This window comes from Grus americana, chromosome 1 (genome assembly GCF_028858705.1).
Source record: "Grus americana isolate bGruAme1 chromosome 1, bGruAme1.mat, whole genome shotgun sequence".
Lineage (NCBI taxonomy): Eukaryota > Metazoa > Chordata > Aves > Gruiformes > Gruidae > Grus > Grus americana.
This window is the reverse complement of record NC_072852.1, coordinates 79,654,114-79,678,112: the sequence shown is the minus strand read 5'-3', so window position 1 is coordinate 79,678,112 and position 23,999 is coordinate 79,654,114. Positions and strand designations below refer to the sequence as shown.

Below are 23,999 nucleotides of genomic sequence, written 5' to 3'. Positions count from 1 at the left end.
CAGGACAGGACAAGACAGGACAGGACAGAATATGTAACAACATCTGGTTCCCCACAGCCCGATTTAATTTAAGGATGTTAGCATGCTTTAGGACCCAGTTTCTCTGAGATGCCTTCAGGAGTCCATGCTTTCCTTCAAGGCGTGCAAAGAAGTTTTTAAAAACCCTGTACGCTGCAAGATCTCCCCAGCCGAGTTTTCACGTATTACAATCTATCAAACCACTAGTCATCATTGAAAAGAAAAAACACCAAACATTCAGCAGGGAATCATTAAGTCCCACAATGGGACGTCAGTAGGTCCAGAAGAGAACACAGGCAGGAGACGATTTCTCTGCTCCAGCTATTGCTTCCCACATACTACTTTGACAGTATTAGCAGTAGCATTGTGAAAACACAGCCAGCTGTGACACTGCACAGGCTTTTCTCAATGGTACAGTGTATCTGGAAACTACCCCCTCATGCTTTGTGCGCTGTGTATTTCTCAAGCCAGGCTCTTGTGCATTCTTTAAATGAGTGCTTAGCACAAAACGGAGCAGTGGTGCTTTGGGATCAAAACTGAATTTCCCCATTTTCTGTAAGAATGAGATACAGATTGTTAGGGCTGAGTTAGTGGGAAATATTTGCTGCAACAAATATAGTTTTACAGGGGAGAGACCAAAAATTTCATATTTCTCTAGGCATTTCTAAACATCCTCCCAAAGATCACAGCTAACTTACTAACCTCACAGGAGATGTCCCAGAAAACTCCACCAAAGGACATGCTGCCAAAAGACAGTCAAAAACAACAGAATTGCTCACTTTGGAAGAGGAATGCTGACTATTGTTTATGGCTGCCAGGAGTTAACTGAATATGTTTAGGGGGTAAATTAAGTAAAAAAAATTGTTGGAAGCCTCATTACAGAAACCACTGTGGAAAGTACCATGAAGTCTTTAGAAAATAACCATGAAATTGGAAAAATGCTTGAAAAAAATGTGAAAAGCAGAGGCATAGTAAATAGCTCTTTTCAATAGACATGCTTCCAAAAGTATATAAATAGTGACAGGAAGGAGCTGCGAAAAGGCAAGTGTGAAACAAATCTGGCTCACGTACAGCCCATTCTAAAAGAAAATTTGACAAACCCACATGAGCAACAGAAAACAATCCAGTTGACAGAGTCATTCTAGACTGATGGCCAAAATTCTGGCACCTCCAACCATAAAAACTTAGTGGGAGTCTAGAGATGAAAAATGCTGAATAAGAGAAGAATCTGTAAATAAAACATTATGTCATAGCACTACACATTCTCAGTTTTGAAATCTGCAGTGTTCTATGTCCCAACCATGTGTAATTGGAAATAGACATCACGAGCAGCTTAGGAAGAAGCCGCTGAAACCATGTGCACCTCCAGCTCTAGCTCTATCTGGATGAAGCAAAATTAAACAAGACTATTTTAATTAGACTGTAGGAGGAAAGAAAAAAAATTAGGATGGAAATGAGAAACAAATACATATTGTAAAGAGAACATTACCCAACATGGCCATCAGAAGACTCCATCAGATTTGACCAGAAAGTCCTGCGAGAGTAACAGATATTTGATCTGCACTGGGTTCATCATTCAGGAGCACTTCTGAGCACAGGTGCTACAAGAGGAACCTCACAACCACGGATGACTATATCTGTTTTTCTGACAACAGGCTGCACAGTAATCATTCAGTTGGTACTTTGTCAATGAGTGGAAGATGAAAAAAAAAAGCTAGTCCACTACTCAGTGAGTGGACCCCTGAGGAGAGTGTAAACCAAGGATAATGTCAAGAAGGCCAAGCACTTCTTGCATCAGCCTTCACTAAAAAGGTCAATGCTGAGCAGATGGTTATAGAACTAATTTAATCAACAGAGGAATACCATCTCAGCATTAGATAGAGGGAAGGATTTGTCCGGGTTGAATGCTTTCCAGTTAGCTGTCCCTCATCTCAGCCATTTTAGAGCCATTAGTCCTGACAGCCATTAGCACTGAAAAGTTATGGAGAACTCTGTTCAAGAAGAATTGAAAAGACAAATGTATTGCCTTTGTCTAAAAGAAAAAGAGAAAGGCATTATAGAACCAACCAGCTTAACTTCAGTAAATGAAAAAATATGGTAACAAAAACTCGTTTGTAAGCTCATAACTGAGAACAGAGATGAATAACAGTCAACAAGGATCTGTCAAGAACAAATCATGTTAAACCAATCTAATTTCCCTCTTTTGCCACCCAGGACCTCAGAGGCATAGAAGCAGCACTTTATACCATGTATCTTGGACTTAAATGAAACTTTTGACACTGCTTTATGTGACATTCTCATAAGAAAACTAAGGAAAAGCTAACCAAATGGGTGCATACTATCTGGAAATCGTACTTGGAGGGTAGTTATCAAAATGCAAAGATGTACTAACTGGGTTTGCTTTGTGATCTGTGCTGAATCTGGTACCAGTCAGTATTGTACTCTTGACTCGACCAAGGGAATAAGCTGTATACGCTGAATTTACAGATTATGTCAGGCTGGGAGGATCTGTAAAGAACTTGGATGAAATTTGGGTCAAAATTGAAAATGATCATGGAGAAATGGTCTGGAAAAGAAGAAAAAAGGGAAAAAAGAAAAAAAAAGAGGAGGCAAATCAGAAAGACAAATATATGGGTATGTATATGTGGGAATAATCAGCTGTACAAATGCAAGATGGGAAACATCTGGTGTGATAGCAGCTGCACAGAAGACGACTGCAAACTGAGTAAGAGTCAAAAATGTCCTGCTGCTGTGAAAACACCATGTTGGCATGAGTAAACAGGAGTGTAGCATGCAAGACATATGAAGTGCTCCTTCTGCTCTAGCCTGGAGCAGGCAAGTCCTCAGCTGGAGCTCCCTGTCGCATCTCCGGCACTGCAGCGCAAGGCACAGGCCAGCCCGCTGGGAGAGCCCGGGGAGAGCAGGGGGAATGATGAGAGCTCCTGAAACTGCTCTGTGTTCGTGTTCTGACGATGGAACACACCTAGAAAGGGGTGAAAGTCTTTAAATATTTAAAGGCTGCTGCTAGAAGAAGGGAACAATCAGTTCTTAGCATCTGCAGAGAAAGAAGCAGTGGGTTTACATTCAGAAAGACAGTTTCAGTTTAATATTAGTAAAATGTGTGCTAGTAGGGGTCCCAAGGCACTGGAATTGACTGTGGAATCCCCACCACCGAAGATCTTTAAGAACAGGACAAATAAAAAGCTGTTGTGAAGGACACCTGTGTTATTAGCTTACATTAGGTTTGAGGGATGGACTAGAGATCCTCTTGAGGTTCCTGCCAGCCCTGCTTTTCTATGGTGTTTTTTTCTGCTTGTACAAAGTGATTTCAGTGGTCCATAGTACTGACATTCAGCACTGGGTTTAGTAAATTAGGGGGACAGAGAAATTAAACCAATCCCTGCTTTTAGATTATAAAACAAGAAGCCCAAAATTAATGCAAAAAAACCTCCCTGCAAATAGAGAAAGGATCTGCTCCAGACAGTGAGAAAACTCTCACTGACTTGTGTTGCCCTTGGATCAAACCCAAAGAGAAGAGCCTGTACTATTTTCCTTGAGAATTGCTAATAAGCATGTTGAATAAAATACAAAATTACAAAAGAACTAAACTTGTCTGTAGAAGTCTTCATCCAGCCCTACTTGGGGTGCTGTTTGAGTTTTAGTTTACTCATCTAGATGTATCTATTGTTTTTTGCCCATAAAAAATGACTCAATGTGTCCTCAGCTTTCATTCGCAAAAGAAGACTTGTTGAAAAGGATAGGTTTGGCAAAAAAATCAAACTTCTGCCGTGGTTCATTTCTTCTTACCACTGACCTATATTGTATTGTGTCATATAATCAATCTGGTGTCTAGAGATGGTCTAAGTACACAAGGAATTTGTTTTGTTTAACAGCAGCATGTAGTATTTTTCTCTATCATTGTTGATCCAAGATTTAGCAAATTACTGGCTAAACACTGTATATTCTACAGTTTAATACCTCAAGTTAAATTACGGTTCTAATGGTTGACATTCAGTGGCACTCTCATTCATCTAGCTGCTGACATAAGACATTTCAGAATGATGTGTGGAATAGTAATATTCTCATCTAGTTACTCAGAAAAATAGATGCCTTGCTAATAACTACAAAACAGTTAAATCTTTAACCCCGGAATCACAGCTGAATGATCAAAATATATATTTAGCATATATGATTCTCAGCTGATTGTGGTTACATGCTGAAAATATGCCACTAAATATGTGCATGCTAGAATGTAGTAAATGACAGCAATTATAGAACTTGTAATAATTTCCACATCAGACCTTACTAAGTTTACTGCTCAGGTAGCAATCTAAAACTTAGTCAGAGATGACACCTAAATTAGAGGTAAAGTATAGGCTGCTCCACAACTCCAACAACGGATAAATAGGCTCCTCTCACCCTATCCGCCAGATATCACCTCCTTTTAGGAAGCAATGTTGCAGTATCAGCTGCCTGCATTGCTGGGTATTAGAGCACTTTTAAAATACAGCCCTCAGTCAGAACGCAAATATGGTCAGGCAAATGGCAGTAACTCAGACCAGCAGACCGCAGGCAAGACATCTCTCATGGCCTGGCAGACTGCAAGAAGTGATCTGCAGCACCTCCACCAAGGACGACAGTCTTCATTTCAATTAGTACTAGTGGTGATCTCATATTGGACTTATTAGATCAGACAGTTATTACATTGGACAGAGTAACTGTCCACGTTACTCAGGAAAACATTCATTCTATGTTTTGGGAATTAAATCAGAACTGTCGTCTTTGACACCAAAGCAGGTATTTCTGAGAGGGAAACAGATGAATCCAAGGGTTGCATAAAAAAGTGTCTTTTCTACCAAAATAAAATCCCAACAGAATTATTCTGGTCTACATGACAGAAAACATTAAGAAGCAAACAAGAATTTTTCTTCTGAGATACCAATAGTGAGCATATATAGTGCCAAATAACTAGGTGACCACAATATTCACTGGAAAAAGAGAGATCTAGCTTCAAAGTTGGGTCAGATCCCAAATCTTCTGCTATTCATAATCTTTCTCCATTTCATGAACATTTATGGGAAGATTTGTCTCTGTTTCATGGTAGAACAAGAATATTTTTGAAATCTCAGAAAATTCCATAAAATGAGGTTATTGTTCTCCATTCAGGTATCACAGCAATCATTACTTAAGTATTTTTAGCTTCCTAACAAAGACTTGCTTAGAACTGATTCCAAGTGATGACATGCTAATGGAAAGTTCTGTGTACAGCATACACGTTATTTGAGCACAGAGGTTCCCCTCCCTCCTCCATCAGCATTTTCTGATAGACTCTACTGATCCTAGGACTTTAGAGAACTGCTGAGGTAACGCTTACACTGAAGTTCAAGGGAAATTTTGGAACGTCCTCTAGTTAAAAAAGCCTAAGCCCAAAAAAACTTAATTCTTAGCAGGACAACTTAACTTGCAAAAGGAATCTGATTTTCAAGCCAGATCTTATTTCTGAGCCCTTCTTATTTTCGAGCTGCATTGAAATGGAATAGTAATCTCTTCAGAGAGTCGATATGGTTTCCATTTGGTATTATCCCATGACTTGAGATAATTCCATCACTGCTACAGCTCTTAAGTGGGTGAAAGAAAGATATTTTCCTCTGTTCCTGAAGGTAATCAGGGGTATAATGGGAGTGAGGGGGAGCAAAAGGCAGATGAAGACAGGATATTCTTTAGTTTTACAAAACTGATCAAGGGAAGCGCTGTGTGAAGACTGACAGACAGGTCACAGACACAGTGGCCATGATAAAACGGCTTATCTTCTACTCTGGATACATGTGGTATACATTGATCTGAAACATAAAATGTACGCCACCTCCCTCTGGTTAATCTCTGAGTAAGGCTACTGAACTGTAGCTCACAGCTGCTGTGTTCCCTGACAGGAATATGTTTCTGCTTTCGCTTTGTAAGCATTTCTACATGTGTTTCGAAGGTGTCTGAACTCAAAAATTTTCCTGGGTCTGATTTTGCACTCTCATTTATTCTCATCCTGAAGAGGAAGAAAAATGTATCTATATATGTAGTTACTATTATATCTCATATTTCCAATCTTTCAATTTCGTAGAATGAGAATAGATTTTTTTGAAAGGAGGTGAAGAAAGAAATCCTGCAAATCAGCAGGATACAGTTTACAACACAGGTCTTGGCTTTGACTTCAGCTGGTGGGTGAAGAAGAGAGGAGTGAATATTGATAGGAGTTTTGTAGAGAACACACTAGGAACTGCAACAGAGGTTCCCAAACTTTTTTGGATTGCTATCAACCCTCAGAATTTCTTGTGGACCACCAGGCATCGTTATCATCAAACTTTTAATTGAAAACACTATTAAAAACAGTGTTTAATATAGCTCTGCGGATTAGCTATGAACCCTTTACCATGGCCTCCTGGACCACCAGTGTTCTGCGGCCCACGGTTTGGGAACCACTGAACCAGACTACACACATAGTACAACCCAACAAAACACTTCTGTGTCTGAAGGCAAAGTCAGTCCTTCTATTGCACGATGTACTCAAATAATGCACAACTCAGTTTAACCTTCTTTAACCTTAACACAGCACCCTTTTATTTTTCTCTTACCTTAAATTTCTTTTTTACTGCTTTGGAGAAAGAAGCAAATGGTGCCAAAAACCAGTTTATGATTGTTTCTTGTAGGATCTTTCTCATATCTGGCAGCGCTGTAAACTTTCAGAAAGCTATCTATGAAAATAAGAAACATAAAAATCCCCACACTGTGCACTGGTCATTCCAGAATGGTTATGATATCTGTGAATCCTAAAATAAAAAATTAAAAATAGCTCCTAAGTTGTTTGTTTTTTTTTTTTTTTTCTCCTCTGGAAAATTTGTTCTTTTTTTCCTTCCTAGATCCACTAACAATGTTAAAGCTCTGTGTGTGGTCATTAAAGCATTTCAGCAACTTTCTACAAATTCTTTACAGTTATTCTTTTGCTGCAGTGTTACAAGATTGTCTGTTTATCACCAGATAAACACACAGAAGAAAATGAGGTTAGCACTGAGAAGGCAACTTTTAGGGAAAGGTTATAAATAAGAACAGCAAAACACCAAGGGCCATGATCCAGCTCTGCATTAAGTCAGCGAGAGAGCGCGGTCTCATGTGAGAGCACGAATGGGCTGTAGCATCCCTTTCGATCGTTCTGCCTCTCTATCTATGTGCACCCCACGTGCAACTCAGCTAAACAGTGTCTAGTAAAGAAAGGCGGTTTATTTGCCTCTCTTCATATACCCACTATCAACAGCTGTAACACGGAATCGGGAATGAGGAACCTTGGCAACTAATGGTATCACAGAGAACCAAAAAGAACTTTTTTTCTAAAAGGACTTTTTTTCTAAACGAGACTGTGCTTCCACAACAGTATCTCACTTGTTTTGGAGAGGAAATAATGCCACCACAGCACTTCCACGCCCCTTGTATGCTCAATAGCCAAGGTGATGCAGAGGTTTGAGTCAGAGTGAGAGGGGAAAAGGGTGGTTACAGCAAAACTAATGTGCAAGAGGTCAACAAGGGGAAGGGGTAGTCTCTGCCTTGAAAGAAAACAACACCCACCTAGCTCTTGTCTCTACAGGCTTCTCTTGCAATACTTTACACTCAGCATCCCTAGTGGATGCCGCTGGAGCATTTATAAAGGTGGATTAATAATCTTCCCCATTTGCGTCCTAGCCCTCTTGCACACCTGAAGGGTCTGGTGTTTCTTATGCTGCCTGAACGCTTTTCTTTTTCCATGCGGTGCCAACGGTTGGAGGTAACTATTGTTTTGCGGTGAGCATTGCCACCAGTGACTCGCTTATTACTCATCTGATATAGACTCGACTAGACAGCGTAAAAACAAATCATGTTGCCTCACCTTACCACTGCTCAGACTCATTGCCAAATTCCCCTCTGGTGAAGGGGGTTAGGTGGGACTGTCGTATGGCTGGTGATATGCCCCAGTTGTGCCAAGCGTTTTAAATATGTATGTAATTCTGTAAGAGTGAGAATAACCCACCAGAAGTAATGCCCTCCTTGCATTCTTGCCTGACACCATTGCTGTAGATAATGTGTGTACTTTCTTTAGTAAGTGCTGCCTTTCTGCCAACCCATCAGCTTTTGGCTTCTCTCCACAGGAAGCAGGGAAGCTGCGTTCACCTATGCCATTACTGCTGCCGGGGTTGCACACGCTGTCACAGCCGCCTGCAGCCAGGGCAACCTCAGCAATTGTGGCTGTGACCGAGAGAAACAGGGCTACTACAACCAGGAGGAGGGCTGGAAGTGGGGAGGCTGCTCTGCGGATATCAGATACGGCATTGAGTTCTCCCGGAGGTTTGTTGATGCCCGAGAAATCAAAAAGAATGCACGGAGGCTGATGAACTTGCACAACAATGAGGCTGGAAGAAAGGTATTCCAGAAAGGACGAGGGATGGGGAAACGTGTGCGCTGGAGGACGGGGGGGAGGCTGGCTTGGTGGCAGGAGGCATTCCCCGAGAACGTACCCCTCTCTCTGCTGTTATCCCACACCCGCATCAAGTTACCCGATGGCATCTAATGTTTACGTTTTGTTGCTGTTTCTTTTTATTCAGAGCTGGCCATGTACTATAGATGGTCCCCATAATATTTCTGCTTCCTAAGCCTTTTTTCCAGTCCCACTGATAACAGAGAGGACTTTGCTGGAGCTGTTCAGCATAACGATAAATCTTTGCTTTTCATCTCCTTTGCAAAAATCTAGCAAGAGATGTCAGGGCTTGTGATGGGACAAGACTGAGTGTCTGCGTTGCTGAACTCCCACAGCACTTGCAGCTATTTACTCCATCCAAAACCAAAACACTTATTTGACCACAGTTCTAATGAAATACACACTTCATAGTAAATGCACAATTGTCCATTTTGCGCTGGCGGGCTACAAACAGCTGCGTAAGTGTCACTTTGGAAGAAGAAATAGTTTTATGTCTACAACCATGACTGCGGAAACAATAAACATCATGGAGCTACGCTGATTTATGTCCATTGAATAACAATCCTCATAGCTCTCAAAGCTTGCCCTTTAAAAAGTATAACAAATCTTTCTGCATAATATATACTTACCTCAGGAGAGATTTTACCCTTCAAAGTATTATTACCAGGTAAAACAATGCTGCTCCTACCCTCTGGTGTTGTAGGAGACTCCAATATACCACTCCTCCACACCTAGTCCCCAAAGCGTGGCTGAAATTTTCTCCCCTAAACCAGTGTGTGCTTTCAGTCCTGCACCAAGCACTAACTGCTGAGGTGGGCAGAGATGGTTGAATTGGTGGTGACAGAAGCAGTACAATTATCTTACTACCTGTATTTTGGAGAATGCTTATTAACACCCAGTCCCTGCAACAAAACCTCCTGGGGATTGCAGTTGGTTGCACAGAGACTGAAGGTGGTGTATGGGCAGTTATACATTGGGGTTAGAGTGTTATATACATTCAAAGTGGTGAAAGACATCAGTTATGGGGCATAATCTCAAGTAGAGACAGGCTCGATACTTGATTGATGCTTGATACTCAATTGATGCTTGATACTGAGGTCTCCAGATATGAAGGAGACAGCTGACTGAAGAGCCAGTCAGAAAAACATCCTTAAAAGAGGGGCACAATTTTTTTTCCCCAAAAAACTTGCTCTGTTAGGAGGTAAGAACACCTCACACTGCTTTATTGCGGCTTGGAAGACCAGCTCCAGGTCTGATCACTTCTCTTAGCCTGGGCATTTCACCTCAGTGTCATGTATTGCATTTGGATGCAAAAGAAGATGGAAGCCCCATGTTAAACTTACAAAGGAGCATTTATTACTGCTAGATGCATGATGATCCCTGCTTAAACTGGCAACCCTCTGTGGTGGGCACTATGCCACCCCCATGGAGATGCTGATGTATGTCCTGTTTTGAACATGTTACAGTCTAGATGTGAAAGAGAAAAAAAAAGAGCAAAAGCAAATGCATAGACGGAGAATAGTGATTCCCTTGCCCAAGGACAGAAGGTGGCTCAGTATCTGAGAGAGGCTCAGATCCCACGTCTCGCAGTTCTAAATATAGTCCGGTAACCATTAGACCGCATTGCTGATTCTTATTAAGCAAATTATACTTTTACTCTTCCTCAGAATTTCATAAGCAGGGGGACATAAGCAAACCAAAGAAGTGTGTGTTTTTACAGATATTTCTGATAGCAGCATTCATGCAAATGTATTTCTTTTAACATTTCTAAAAATTTATTTTTTTCTGCAAATGTTCTTGCAAAATCAAATGATAACACTCACTTTTTTGTTTTTGAGATAGGAGTAAAAAGGCTTGTAAATACTGACAACATAGGGTTTTTTTTCCCCAAGCACACTTTTTCATAAATAGTATTTTGGAATGCCCACACTTTTGTTTTGTTGGCAGTTTTCAGTAGTTATTTATACCGATATATTGTCATTGTAATCATTAATGCATCATATCGCTTTCAAATGCTAAGGGTGACTGAAAGGATTTGGTGCAGCTTTTTGTTTGTAAGTACAATCCATTAAATCCTGAGGAATGCGCTTATATAAAAGATGGTTTGGGGGCCATGTTTAGAAATAATGTTGGTGTTATGACATACATTCCCATGAAATGAATATGCAAAGTTGTACAGTATATAATACTTAGTGATTTTGGTTCATCTGAGATCATCTGCTATTTGTATAAATAAGACATTCTGAATTTGAGACTGACTGAAACTTCAGCTTAGAACAAAACTCTGGAAATTAGGATATGTTTTCTTTGTTTTCTGGGTTGGACCTTTACGAAAGCAGGCACAGAGTTTTGTGCAATTTTGACATGAAATCACAAGTCCCTTCTGAGAATCCAGGCAAACTTGAAATGTGACCTACATCCACCTGAAATTTGGCACTTTTGGAGGTCCTGGGTAAAACCTGGATTGGATTGTGAGCCTGACACAAAATCTGAAAGCAGGAAAATTTGCTTATGTGTGGATGTCATTCAGACATACGCCACATGGTCCTTATTCACACTCGAGTCAGAAATATTGCCTTTATGTCTCAAGCACAACACTGAACCTCCATCTTCCTCCTTTCCCCTTCCAAAATCTCACAACTCAACGGGGAAAAGCTCGTACCTCTCTGAGTAAGACTCTGTCAGTACCATCCTGCTGATCTGAATGTGACTCGTCTTAAAATTTGGAAAGAGTTTGGAGCCAAGCTTCTGGTTCATGACCAGACCATGACTATTATTAAGGACCAAAGTAAGGATATTTTTCCCTTGTTCTGAATAGTGAAAAAAGGTAAAAAGGAGACCACAGGCAACTCTGATATTTTTTACCTCTCTGTTACTTCAGAAGTTCTCAAATAATCTTTTCAACCTTAGGATGAGAATTTCAAGACAGTAAAGGAAATATATACTTTTGTAGCTTCCCACAGAGATTCTGCCAACCATTAAAATATGTCTTAGTTACAGTTCAATCTTATCAAAACTGGTACAGGGAAAAAAAATCCAACAACTAGATTATATGAACATCGGTCCATTTCCCAAGGTCTTATATTTCATAGCACTTTCACGATTAAAACATGCCCCCCCTTCCCCCCCCTTTAAATCTATAATGGTAACACTCACAGCTCTTGTTCAGTCCTGGCTTAATTCATACTGAATTGGCTTTTTGAGTAAGGTAACAACGAAATTTAGCCAATAAATCTGCTATCTTCCTTTTAGTCTTCTCTTTAAATCCCAGAGCCTCCTAAGACAGAAACATGAGGGAAAAAGGATGCAGAGAGCTCCCAACCTCCCCTACAGTTATTTCCAACTTGCTCTGAAGTCAGTGGAAGGCCCCGATGACCTCATTAGACCTCTACCAGGTGCCCATTGCTACGATCATTATCCAGGACTCTGACCAGCACTTTTGCCCCCAGAGCAATTGTTTGGATGCTTTTTTATACCATTGCATGGAATTTTTCATGTCCGGGGGCAGGAATTTTGCCCATCCTCCATCTTTTCCAGCACTTGTCCCAGAGGCACCTGGGAGTCAGAGGCGTTTGTAACTATAGCAGTGACTATGATGTTTTGCTCTCATAGGGATGTTCTCAAAAGCCTGCTGGTATTTCACTGTTGTTAAAAATAGAGTCCTGAGGAATTTCTCTTCCGGGAAAAAACAGCACGCTGTATAAATAATTGCCCAAACTTTGCAAACAGATGGGGAGAAATTGTTCTGGGGGCTCTTTAACTGGAGTCTGGGGCTGAGGTGCTCAGCACAACACTCTGATAAAGTACCTCCTTGAAAACAGACGATATTTAGGCTTTTCGGGGAATTTCTGATGACTGGAAAGAATGAAGCCCCTAATTGCCCTGCATTGCATTTCTAAGAATTATTTCAGCTAATGGCAAATTTGTGAAGGTTCTAGTAAATTTGTAATGAATGGCACCAGTGGCAAAATAATAAACTTGCCATCAGTGCCATTTGGAAGAAATAAATGCTTAGCGATTCCTGGTGACACGAGACGCTACTGATGGAAGATTTATGCTTTGCAGCAAAACAGCACTGTGCTGTGTAAAAAAAGCGAAGCAGCTAACTTCACCATCATGTTTTAAATGGCCACTGTGATTCAGGATGGAAAGTACAAGTGTGGTAAATGAAAACAAGCCCCAGAAGGATTGCTAGTGTAAGTCTAATGCAAATGTTACTGAAAGAATGGTTTGTTGCAAATCTGAATGATTACAGAGCGATCTGTGGGCAAAACTTTGATAGAGTAATGAAAAATTAAATACCAACAAAACCAAGTAAGCTTTGAAGCTGTTTTATGAGACAGATTTCTACCGTGTATTTTTAGAAACAAGTATCTTTATTCTGGGGTAAATGAACTTAGAAAGAGTAACATCTGGGAACGCTCACCATTAATCTTAACTTTTTGTTGAAAGCTTCAAAACAATGACCGCCTCTCATGGGAATCTCAGTTATAAAAATGGGGTTTTCTGTTTGTTTGTTTTTGAGGGGGACAGCTAAAAGAACAAGCTGACAAATTGGTAGGAGATCACAGCTTTTACCAAAAAGAAGAGAAGAAATATTTCTAACAGTTTATCAATCAATTAGGCTCTTACGACAGACAATGACTGTGGTTATGTGGAGAAAAAGCTGGCCTATTTCTTTCCCTTCCAGAAACACACCCATCGCGCTGACTGCCAGCAACTCAGCCTGGTACCATCCCAATACTTATTCCTTCGCAATGTCGATGGGTTTTTCTTGTTGTTTTTTTGGAATGCCTGGAAGATGACAACATCTTATTTTACATTTGAAACAATAAGAGTGTGGGGACAAAAAGAAAAAAAAATTCAGACTCTCTTCAGAAGAGATTATTCAATTACTTGGGACAACATTTCCATCTAAGCCATGGCTCGTTCTCACAGTTCCTGGCGCCACAGGACTGTGGTACTGGGAAGGATTTTTTGCTGACATGCTTTGGCAGTGGAACAGCTAATGAGGTGATTGGTTGGTCACCATTCACATCATACATCTATACACATGCACACATATGTAGAGGGGGTGTGTGTGTACATAATTATGTATATTTATACATATTTATGTGTTGTCTGTGCATAAAATATATAAGAAAATGTTAGCTCACTTCACAGGAAATATTTAAATTAATAAGCTCGCTTCTGCAAGATGCACAGCATGCCCTAATATGTTGTAAACCATCCTCACTGTCACCAAACAGGACATAAAGATTAGAAGGAATCCCCAGAAAAAGGCTCTGGATGAAATGCTCCAGAGTTGCAGTGGAGACTGAATCCCAGTTTCAAAAGTGAAAGCCAACTAATTTTATGCTCCTATAAGCCTAAAATATTTTTCAAAATGTGACTTTGTTTCCTAAGTCATTTCAGCGATTTAAAGAATGTGACTTTCCAGGTTTTACAGCCCTGAGTCCATCATTTGCTGAAAGTTTCTTTCTCTGAAAGAGACAAAACATTCACTACACATCCCTGTGAGAACACTCATGAAAGAAAATCTTTCGATAGCTGTGCTTGATGGCATACTTTCCGCTTTCCCATTTAAATTGATTTGCAGACAGATATAAATCCAATTTCAAAAAGTTTGGTGTTACAGCCTGGGTGGGTTGGATGGATAACTAATGCTTATCCATATGTCCTGAATATGCAAGCGTTGGCTCAAAATCTCATGAGGATAGTTCTCCTGCTTCCAGTTGGGCTGGATTTACTAGCCTATTTTTTTCTTCCAGAAACACACCCTTAACATTGACTGCCAGGAGCTACATCTGGTACTATCCTACTTTTTGAACATTTTGCTTTAAAATTAGAGGGGGGAAATAGCCAAATATTTTAGGACTTGCTAAATGGGTTTATTCTAGAAATGTGCTTGCCCATGCATACCATGCAATGTATATAAGACAGATATCATCCATCTAGTAAAATATTACTGCACCCCTGACAAAACCGATATCTCTATATTGCTTGACAGAATAAAAAAGGTAATGAAATGTTTTCATCCCTTTAAGATGATATTTAAAATTTGACCTTCAAGCTTGACAGCAAATTCCATAGGAAAAGAGAGTGAAATACTGCAATTGCACTTTGTTTGGGGATGATTTAAAGGGTTCTTCTCAAGATTTTTTTTCTTCTTGCAACATTTCACTGTAAAAATAAATTTCAGGAAGTTTTAACCAATCGCAGCAGTTTATTGTTCAAACTTAGAAGCTATTTTCTCTTCTTCTAGAAATTAAGGAAGAGGCACAGATAGGTAAGGCTCTATAGCCCCTCCACATAGTAGTAGGGACTTTCATCTGATGGTTTCAGGTCTCAAAATCCCAGGAATTTCCTGCTAGCCAAGAGGAGAACCTAGGTAAAGAGAGCAGCAGGCCGCCTTCAATTTTTTGAATGCATTCAGTGGGGATACTATGGGAGTGAGTGCCTCACCCAGGGAGGCAGGTGACGGGTAGGAGGAGGTGAATTGATGCCTCTCGGTACCTCAGAGGGTACCCGGTCCTGCTGAGCTCTGGCCAGTGCCAGGGAAAAGCCATCTCACGCTGTGACCGGATGCGACCTGCTGCAAGGCAGAGGCTCCCTGCACCCATCAAACACAACAATAAGAAAAATAGGGATGTGAGGAGAAAGGGAGTAAGCACAGTAATTCAGTTCCTCATCTGTCATCCCGCAGAGTATAAATACTGTTTTGCTGCTCAATGGAGCAGCCCCACAGAGGAGCAGAAAGAAAAATATGCAGCTGAAGCGCCCATGTTCCTCTCCAGCTGGCTCCGTGTCTTCTCTTCACAGGGCTGGGCACAACCCGAGGAGACGTGACATGAACTGCTCAATTTTTGGGCTCTGTGATCTGCTATTAACAAAGAATATTTTCAGGACATTTGTATTAGAGGAGTAGTGTAACACTCTACTAATGTTAGTTACACCCCTGGCTATTCAAGTTAAAAAGGCAATCCCAAACAAGCCCGACTTTGTTTCCCAGATGGGTCCATGAGATCAGCATTTCGAGAGCAGTGGTGAACCCCAGGCTGCACTGAGACTTAGGTTAGGCAGCGCCCACACGTCATCGGCAAGCCATTGGCTCTCGTTGCTGCAGCCGCTCCAGTATCAAAGGGGTGGTGACATCTTAAGACCAGAATCCACCTCTTTTGGTACTGGTATTACCCAAAACAAAAGTTGATCACTTGCATATTTGACAGGGGGAAACTCCTAAAGTCTTCTATTTCTTTTTGATACTGCAGTCAAAAAGTAATATGGATTTTGTTACATTCAACATCTGGTCCAAAAATGTGCATTTCCACTAAGGAAAACACAAACCAGAAAAGGCAAGCCAAAACAAACACACACAAAATGTTACTATTGTTTTTACATATTTTATCCAGATAGGATTTTTAATATGCACAGAAACTGTATCTGATGTTATGCAGTTGGGTCTAGATATGGAACTTGAAAAGATTAATTTCTTTTCATGTGTATCATTTTGTTTTATTTCAGTCTTCACAAGTCTTTTTCTACTTAACTGGCACCGGACAACCCTCGAATTGCATTTTCAGTGTATGATTTATATAGATATAAAAATATGTGGGATAAGAAAGCTTTAACGTTATATTTCACAATTCATTTAACAAAGTAGCAGTAGTTAGAAAATTTTGCTTGGCAAGATCATACTGGGGTGGGAGTGGGCCTGTATGTGGAAAAGGGACCTAAGGAATGTTCCTACCATTAGTCTGAGGCAGCACAGTCCAACGATGGGAATTTGCTCTGGGAGGTAGAACTTGCTGTAAGCCATTCAAGATTAGATACGAGGCACTGACATATGACAAATGAAACTGCTGAGAGAGCAGGTCGTACGAGCTAATGATTTTCAATCTTTAATCAGGCACTTAGCTTGGCCTGGTGTATTAGATTTGAGTAAATAAGTACCTTTAAGGCTCAGGGTCAAAGCTTTGATGGGAATTCTGCTGAGGAAAACTGAGCTGGAGGGACATTTAGGAAGAAAAATATTAGTCGTTCTTCATTCATAGGGCGACTTCATTGAACAGGGTCAAATCCTGCCAGGGCTGGTGGCACCTTGCTGGCAAGAGGGAAGCCACTCGAGATACCACGCAGGCAGACATACCTCTGGGAAAGCCGGAGTGTGCTGGGAGAGAAAAAAAAAACATGCTTAGAATCTGCTTAGTTTGGGCCTTGTATTCCCCGACCTCCAAGTTTTTGGGCACAGTTTTATACCCACAGCTGACTGTGGGCACACAAATTATAGCATTCAGGAATTTAACTACCTGATGATTGGGCCTGCGCTCAGTGTTGTAACCCCAAGCATTCCACATTCATGAGAGAAGCCTCCAAAAAAATAAAAAAACCTGTGAGATTGGCTTCAGGATCATGAATTAATACTTCAGGAAACTTCTGCTTTTTTGAGCCTGCGTGGCTTGCATTTGCAAGCTCTTCCACCACCATAAACAGTGGGAACCTTTGAAAAAATACAACAGTGAAATCAGATTTCTGAACAACAAAATGATTTACAAAACTGGACCTTCAGAAAAACAACAACAACAACAAAATCAAGACTTAGGATGAAGTTTTTGGAGATTGTACCACAGAGGATGCCAGGCAGTGCTGTGTATAAATGGCAGCATCAACCAAATACACACACAGGCAAATATGTATACACACACACATCCATATATAAATATACAAAGATATCACCCAGGACACCAGAATGGGTGATACCTTTGTCTTTCAGGAACAATGACACTTTCTGCTGTCGCAGGGAAGCACATCAGTGGCAGAGACAATGTCTCCTTGGAACAGCTTCCAGAGTGTTGAGCCCACAAAAGAATAAGGAGCCTCACAAGCTTCACCTCCTCCCACTCTCTGAGCAAGTCACTGACTTGGCCTTTTCAACCAAAAAACAGACATCATAAACACATGCAGAACATGACAAAATGTGTACTGAACCACAAATCTACTCTTCACCAAGAGTTAGTATTTAGGGAGAAGAGGAGCACGGATCAGGTGTGGCAGATGCATCCCATTGGTAATGCTTTCCTGGAAGTCCTTAGATTGTACAGTGTTCTTTGGTGAAGGTGGAGAGAAGGTTGCTTCCATCCACCTTTTATTATGGATTTTGCCGCAGTGCTTCTGGATGCAACTGCTTGTTGACCAATGGTTGAGCGAGCTGTAGAAACAGGCTAGTTTCAAAAAAAAAAAAAGGAAAAAAAAAAAGAAGTATAAGCACTTTTACACATATCTATGTGCACATCTAAATACCAATAGATTAGTTTAACCCAGATTTGTGGAACAGGATTGGAATCTTGTTTGGAGGTCTTTGAGAAAATGGTGTCCTTCTGCACAGGCATGAAGTAGAGACAGAGGAACCCTTAAGACCCTGGAGTATTTCATAAGGCATCCCTCTACTCACTGCTACCGAGATGCAGCCGCCGCGGCAGAAGGCGGCAAGTTTTCTGGCTTCTGGCTTTTTCTGAAGGGAAGACAGGAAGGTGATACAGTTTGTCAGTGGCCTTTCCAGTCAGCAGCTCATCACGGCCTTGCTGATTTTAGAGTAGTTGCGGCTATAGTAGCTTCTTCCCTAACCCAGTAAACCTTCCTGGAAATCACCTTTTCTGCCTCTGATAGGCTAACTTGACCTTGACCTGGGAAAAGCCTGTGGTTCCAGAAGGTCTAAGGTATTTTTGAAGAGGATGCGCAGCTATCTTGTACTTGCTACTGTATGTTGGCAAGGGAGAATCAAAACCAAATATTCTCTTTAATATTGAAACCCCAGAAATTTGGGAAAAAACAAACCATACAATTTAAGTGAAACTCGAACAACTCAGGAGGGTGCCCTCTATTTGCAGGGATAATCAGATCTGTGCAGCTTTTATTTTAAGGCCAGTTTCTTAAGCAGTAAGCATTTTTTACTTCCCTTCTACTTCATTATGCCATTGTACTCAGATTTCGGCCCTTTTATCCTTTGCCCATTTCAGTCATGTTCTGGGATCTGCAACGAAACCACTACAGGAGATGGTCTGCAGCATCAGTAATGCTTTAAGACAAGCTCGGTAGCTCATGTTTCTTTGTTAGCGTCCCATTGCAAAGGGGAAAGATCAGCTTGCTTTGTTCTTAGGCCTTGATTTTCATAAGCTAACGATGACTGCGGGTGTAATTGTGGTCAGGCTTAAGTGGTAGCGCGAGGGCAGAAAAACAGAGAGGCGCTTCCGTGAGGCCGGTTTCCCCTCCGCCGCACGCAGGGAGCGGGAGGGCATCTGCTTGCCTTGCCCAGGCGTATGCCCCTGCCCAGGAAAGGACGGATTTGTCAACCGTGGCATCGGTCGGCTGCAGGGGAGCTGGGAAGTTGGGAGCAGAGCATGAGCCCGAGCACCCTCCAGCATTTGGGTCCTTTATAGGGACCATCTGATGCTGGATTAACCTCCACCAGGTTAACCTCCTCTAGCAATAGCAATAATAAATGCTCCCACTTCTTTTTTTGGCTCACAGCTGAGCAGGACCCTTCAGTGGATTTTATTTCCTCTAATGCTGCACAGTCGTTGCCCTGGTGCAAAAAATATATTTGTGGCTGAACATTTGCTCGATGGTTGGGCTAGATACTGCAAGGAGTGCTGCTTTTAAAGGGGATGGTGTGCTCTGTGGGTTGAATAGTTAATAGGTATGCTGCTATTACCACTGCCGGCATACGCAGAATTTTTAATTATGCAGCGAATATGAATGCCTATTCGGCCTCACAGTATATATAGTTCTTAAAGCTGGTCAAAATTTTGTAAATATTCTTTGAGCATTACCTAAAGCAATTAAGATTAAATATTCTAAATCTTAACAACATTTTAAAAAACATTTTTTTTTCTGTTTTCAAACTGAAAATGATTTGAAATTTTTTTTTTAAGTCACTGGAGTCCCATGAATTACTTTGGCTCTAAAGACATGTCTTCTGAAATTTAAGTAAATATTCTCCAGTATTTGGAAACAGAATGCAATTGTTTTTTAATAAAATGACATGGTGTTTACGGCCAGGCACCATGTAAACTGGAATGTGTTAGGAGCATTCTGCTGGGAAGTGAGAAGATTTATAAGCATGCATTTGAAAAATTTCAACCAGCAGCAATGAATATTCATATGAACTAAACAGACTGAGATTTAGGCAAGCTTGTAATGCCATTTTCCTGCAGTAACAATATGCAAATGTCTGTACACATAGGTTCTTGAAGAGAGAATGAAATTGGAGTGCAAGTGTCACGGAGTTTCAGGTTCCTGTACAACTAAGACCTGCTGGACCACACTTCCTAAGTTCAGAGAGATTGGATATATTTTGAAAGAGAAATACAATGCTGCAGTGCAAGTGGAGGTGGTACGAGCCAGTCGACTAAGACAGCCAACCTTCCTGAAGATCAAGCAGATTAAGAGTTACCAGAAACCCATGGAAACGGATTTAGTGTATATCGAAAAGTCACCCAACTACTGTGAGGAAGATGCTTCCACAGGGAGCGTCGGTACCCAGGGACGACTCTGCAACCGTACCTCTCCCAACGCGGATGGGTGTGACATGATGTGCTGCGGCAGAGGGTACAACACACACCAGTACACCAAGGTGTGGCAATGTAATTGCAAATTCCACTGGTGCTGCTTTGTGAAGTGCAACACGTGTAGCGAGCGGACAGAGGTGTTCACCTGCAAATAACGGCATCATGTGCAAATGAACAGAACAAATCACCACGAGTGAAGAAAGTGGAGTACAACAAACGACGACAGCATCATTTTGCACATCTAATCTTCTTTGGGAAAAAACAACCAACCAACCAACCCACCAACCAACACCACAACAACCAATCCCTCCCCACTACTTACACTTCTAAGGATGGTGCATTTTGGCTGGCTGGCTGTTGTAACTGCTTTGGAAACAAGGGCAACAGGATTAAGGTGACGTTGACAACCACCTGATACTTTCTCTCGCTTTTGGGTGTTTTTAACTACAATCTGGGTGTTGTAGATTCTCCTAGTAAGTGTTTTAAGTTACACATATCAGAGAAGCTGATTGCATTGCAGCTCCCATGAAATTTAAAGGAAAAAGACACTTTCTCCTGTTTTACAACAACAAAACCACCAAGCCCTGTGCAAATAAAGACTTTTTTTTAAGGAAATTAAATCTTCACTGACTAGAACACAGCAGTCTTGCTGCAAAAACCTTAATTTCTAAGCAAGCAGGTAGAGAGAAAACAACTGGTAGGGAAGCAAAAATCTATGGCGGAAATACTCCACTACCAGTTTGGAAAAAATAAAGTTCACAAAATTACATCAGCTGCCAGTGACACTGGAACTCTTTGAATGAACATTAAAAATAATTATTTATGTTTTTAATAGTATCAAAAATTTCTAAGCACTAACGGGTAGCTATGTCTTAATTCTGTACTAAATGTAAACTTATTGGAACTCTGACTTTATGATTTTTGTATTTGGTTCTCCCTAAGTTCTTCAATGCTACTGATCTGTTGTCACTCCACTATTAGAGAGTTCAATTACTGTAGGCCTTAAGCAATTACCAGAACTGAGCAAAAAGATCACGCAAAACTGTGGTTACAAATGCTTGATAAAGACTTTTCTCGTTTGCCTCCTGAATAAGAATGACTCTTTTTAGACTCAGGCTTGAGGTGCGGAGCACCTGCTCTCAGCTCCTTGTAGGGAGTTTTGGGATACAAAGGCACGCTTCAACAAATATCAAAGGTTTTGCTTTGCTGTTGAATGCACTGGCAGGATCTTCCAAGCGTTGCCTTTAATGGTTGAAAGTTAATATTACCAATAGTTTTAAATAACTTAGGCTCAGTACGAACTGAGAAGGTAATAAAAATATGGTAGCCGAGCTCTAGGTTGCTGCAACCTGTGAGCTGTGGTGGCTTCACAAGCATAAGAAAGCTAAAATTTGGGTTAGTCTGTGTCGTCGTTATTCTAAGGTTGGCAGTAACATACCCCCAGTAAATACATTTATGTTAAGAAAGAAGCTGACTTTTTACACCAGCACTCAATCGTAATTCACACACCTTTTCCCTATGAGAAATTTTTAAAAAAAAATCCTCAGATGTTTTACTACTGTAAAATCTAGTGGTTTTAACCCCAAGAGCCAGATAAGCTCACTTATAATACAGCAAATTTTATCACAGAAATGTTTGCTTGTAGCAAGGGTCCCTACCTGATTTTCTGAAAACCCGGATTAAAAATTACCTAACGTCTACATATCTGCATTTCTAGCTTTTGTTTCATTTTATTACTTTTATTGACGGGCTGCACAGCCATGAGCCCTCCCCACCTGACATGGGAGCACTTCCCACGCCACATAGTGCTCTTGGGGCAAGGGGCTGGTGGAGCTACTGCTCCACCGGTTCCCATGCTGGATATGCGAATGAGCCAGGCTTACCTCCATAATTTATGGACCTGTATTATCAAAAGTAACTCATGACCTGGGGACCATTGTTTGAACACTCATGAGGACCTGCCTTTCTGACCCCAAGCACTTACCCTCTGAAAATCAGACCCCTTTGATGAGTCTCCCATGGAACAATCCAAAACTCAAGAGCTCACTTTTTTCGTTGTTGCTGTTGGTTTCTAAATACCAGCTAGAAATCCAAACTTGGTCTCGGTGTGAACGAGTGCAACTCCACAGAAGTCAACAGGGGCCCCCACAATTGCTAGGGTCACTCCATATAATTTAAAGTCCCTTTGATTCATGGCTATTGTTGTTGAATAATAGTGATATACTGTACTTTCACTACATTCTTGACAGGAAGCAAATAAAGCTCCCAAGCACAGTAATGCACAGTCTTATGGTACTAGATACTGTAAATATATTAGAATAGTATTTGTTAAGTACAATTGAGGAATCCAATTAAGTTATATTATTGTATATCGTTTAAATGTCTATAGAGTATTTTAAATTATTGTGAACTACACTGCGTTAAAAAAAGAAAAAAAAAGGTTATATATTATAACACCAACCACTCTGAAAAGTGGACCAAAGTGACACTTTCTCTTGTTTTTTTCACATACCCCTATTTCCAATAGCTCTGTCAGCTATTGTAACACCATGGTAACAGCCCTGGATTAGCTGTCTAGAATGTAACGTTTCAGAGCATCCTATAAAAGCTTTGCTCGTGTGGAGGTGCAGCATTCAGAAAGGTGCTGTATGGCACAAAGCAGGGGCTGACCACAGAAATACATGGACTTTGAACTATGTCCCAAGAAAAAGCAGTTTGGTCAGAAAACACCATTACCACTAATGTACTGAAACATCCCCCCCCAAAAGGGAGACCTTTTAACGAAGGTGTCTATTATGAAAGTGGGTTACACAGAACTTTTATTTTAAAAAATGTAGTTTGACGTCAAAGAACTGTGACAATAGAGGTTTGAATGCGACCAGCAACACAATGTGGTTTAACAATGCCTTAGCCATGACAAAACTCAAAATACTGTATGTTATTAAAGAATTTAAGAGCAAAGATCAATGTGTTTACTATGTTAATGTTTTATGGCAAGCAGAAAACAAAAGATGAAATGCGTTTCCATTAAAACTTAATTTTTTTTCCCCTTCTAGTTCCCTTTATTTTTGTTTGTTATTCATTTAGAAAAAAAGAAAGAAGGTGACAATGCCTTATGCAAAGGCCATTTGTGTACAGGCTTCTCTGGATGAGAAATGATATGCACATTCCACATCCAAAGCAGTTTTTGTGTTTTGTGAGAAACACTAATGAACCTGCCTGCATTTGGTATCACAGTCCAAAGTCTCTGTACCACTACCTACAGCAGTGGTACAGAGAAACTGGCACTAGCACCAACCTTGCTACTACCAGAGACTTCGGGTGGCTCAAATAAGGAGGAGATAATTGTTTTGGGATAGAAATGTGCCATCAGACTCCAAAACGGTTCCTGAGCATGAACCTCACGTAACAGACTAGCGAACAGAGAGGAGTAAGAGACGTAGAGGAGAGGACCGACGGCCCTGACTTCAGCACTTGCACGTGCTCCAACTTATTCAAGTAAGTTACGGACACATCTGAAAACCTACCCAAATCTGGACCTAAAAGATTTTACAGCATTTATCTTGGTCAGAATAGTAGTAACCTCCTTGATGTTGAGAATAGTGTCTTCCCATACAAAATCTAAAGAAAATGTACAACCTTTGTTGTATATGCCCCTTGGGGAAGATATCCAGCTATAGATAAAGGTATAGCCAAATTCCACATGAACTAAGTCCAAAATAACTTCATTAAAATGAACCGAGTTGCCCTGGGTTTACAGCAGTATAAGTATGCGCAGCATTTTACCCATGGATGCCAAAGAAAACACTGCACCTTCTTTCTAATTACATCATGGGAAACTTGTTCATAGAGCTGCAGGAAGTTTTTATAGCAAATGGTAATCTTACATTCATTTCTACAATGACATCTGGAAAGTAGATGAA

General features: G+C 40.8%; 1 protein-coding gene across 7 annotated transcripts in view; it reads left to right on the top strand.

Moving 5' to 3' along the window:
• WNT7B (Wnt family member 7B) overlaps positions 1–23,121 on the top strand; it is a 99,583-nt gene extending 76,462 nt beyond the window's left edge. For 6 of the 7 annotated variants that reach the window (XM_054812792.1, XM_054812791.1, XM_054812797.1 and 3 more), the window contains 2 exons: positions 8,184–8,455; positions 19,752–23,115. In XM_054812792.1, coding sequence (XP_054668767.1) covers positions 8,184–8,455; positions 19,752–20,231 — 752 coding nt within the window. In that variant the 3' untranslated portion in view covers positions 20,232–23,115. Of the gene's footprint in view, positions 1–8,183; positions 8,456–19,751 lie in introns of all 7 variants that reach the window. The other variant, XM_054812790.1, reaches the window with a different exon arrangement.
• The last annotated feature ends 878 nt before the right edge of the window (positions 23,122–23,999 follow it).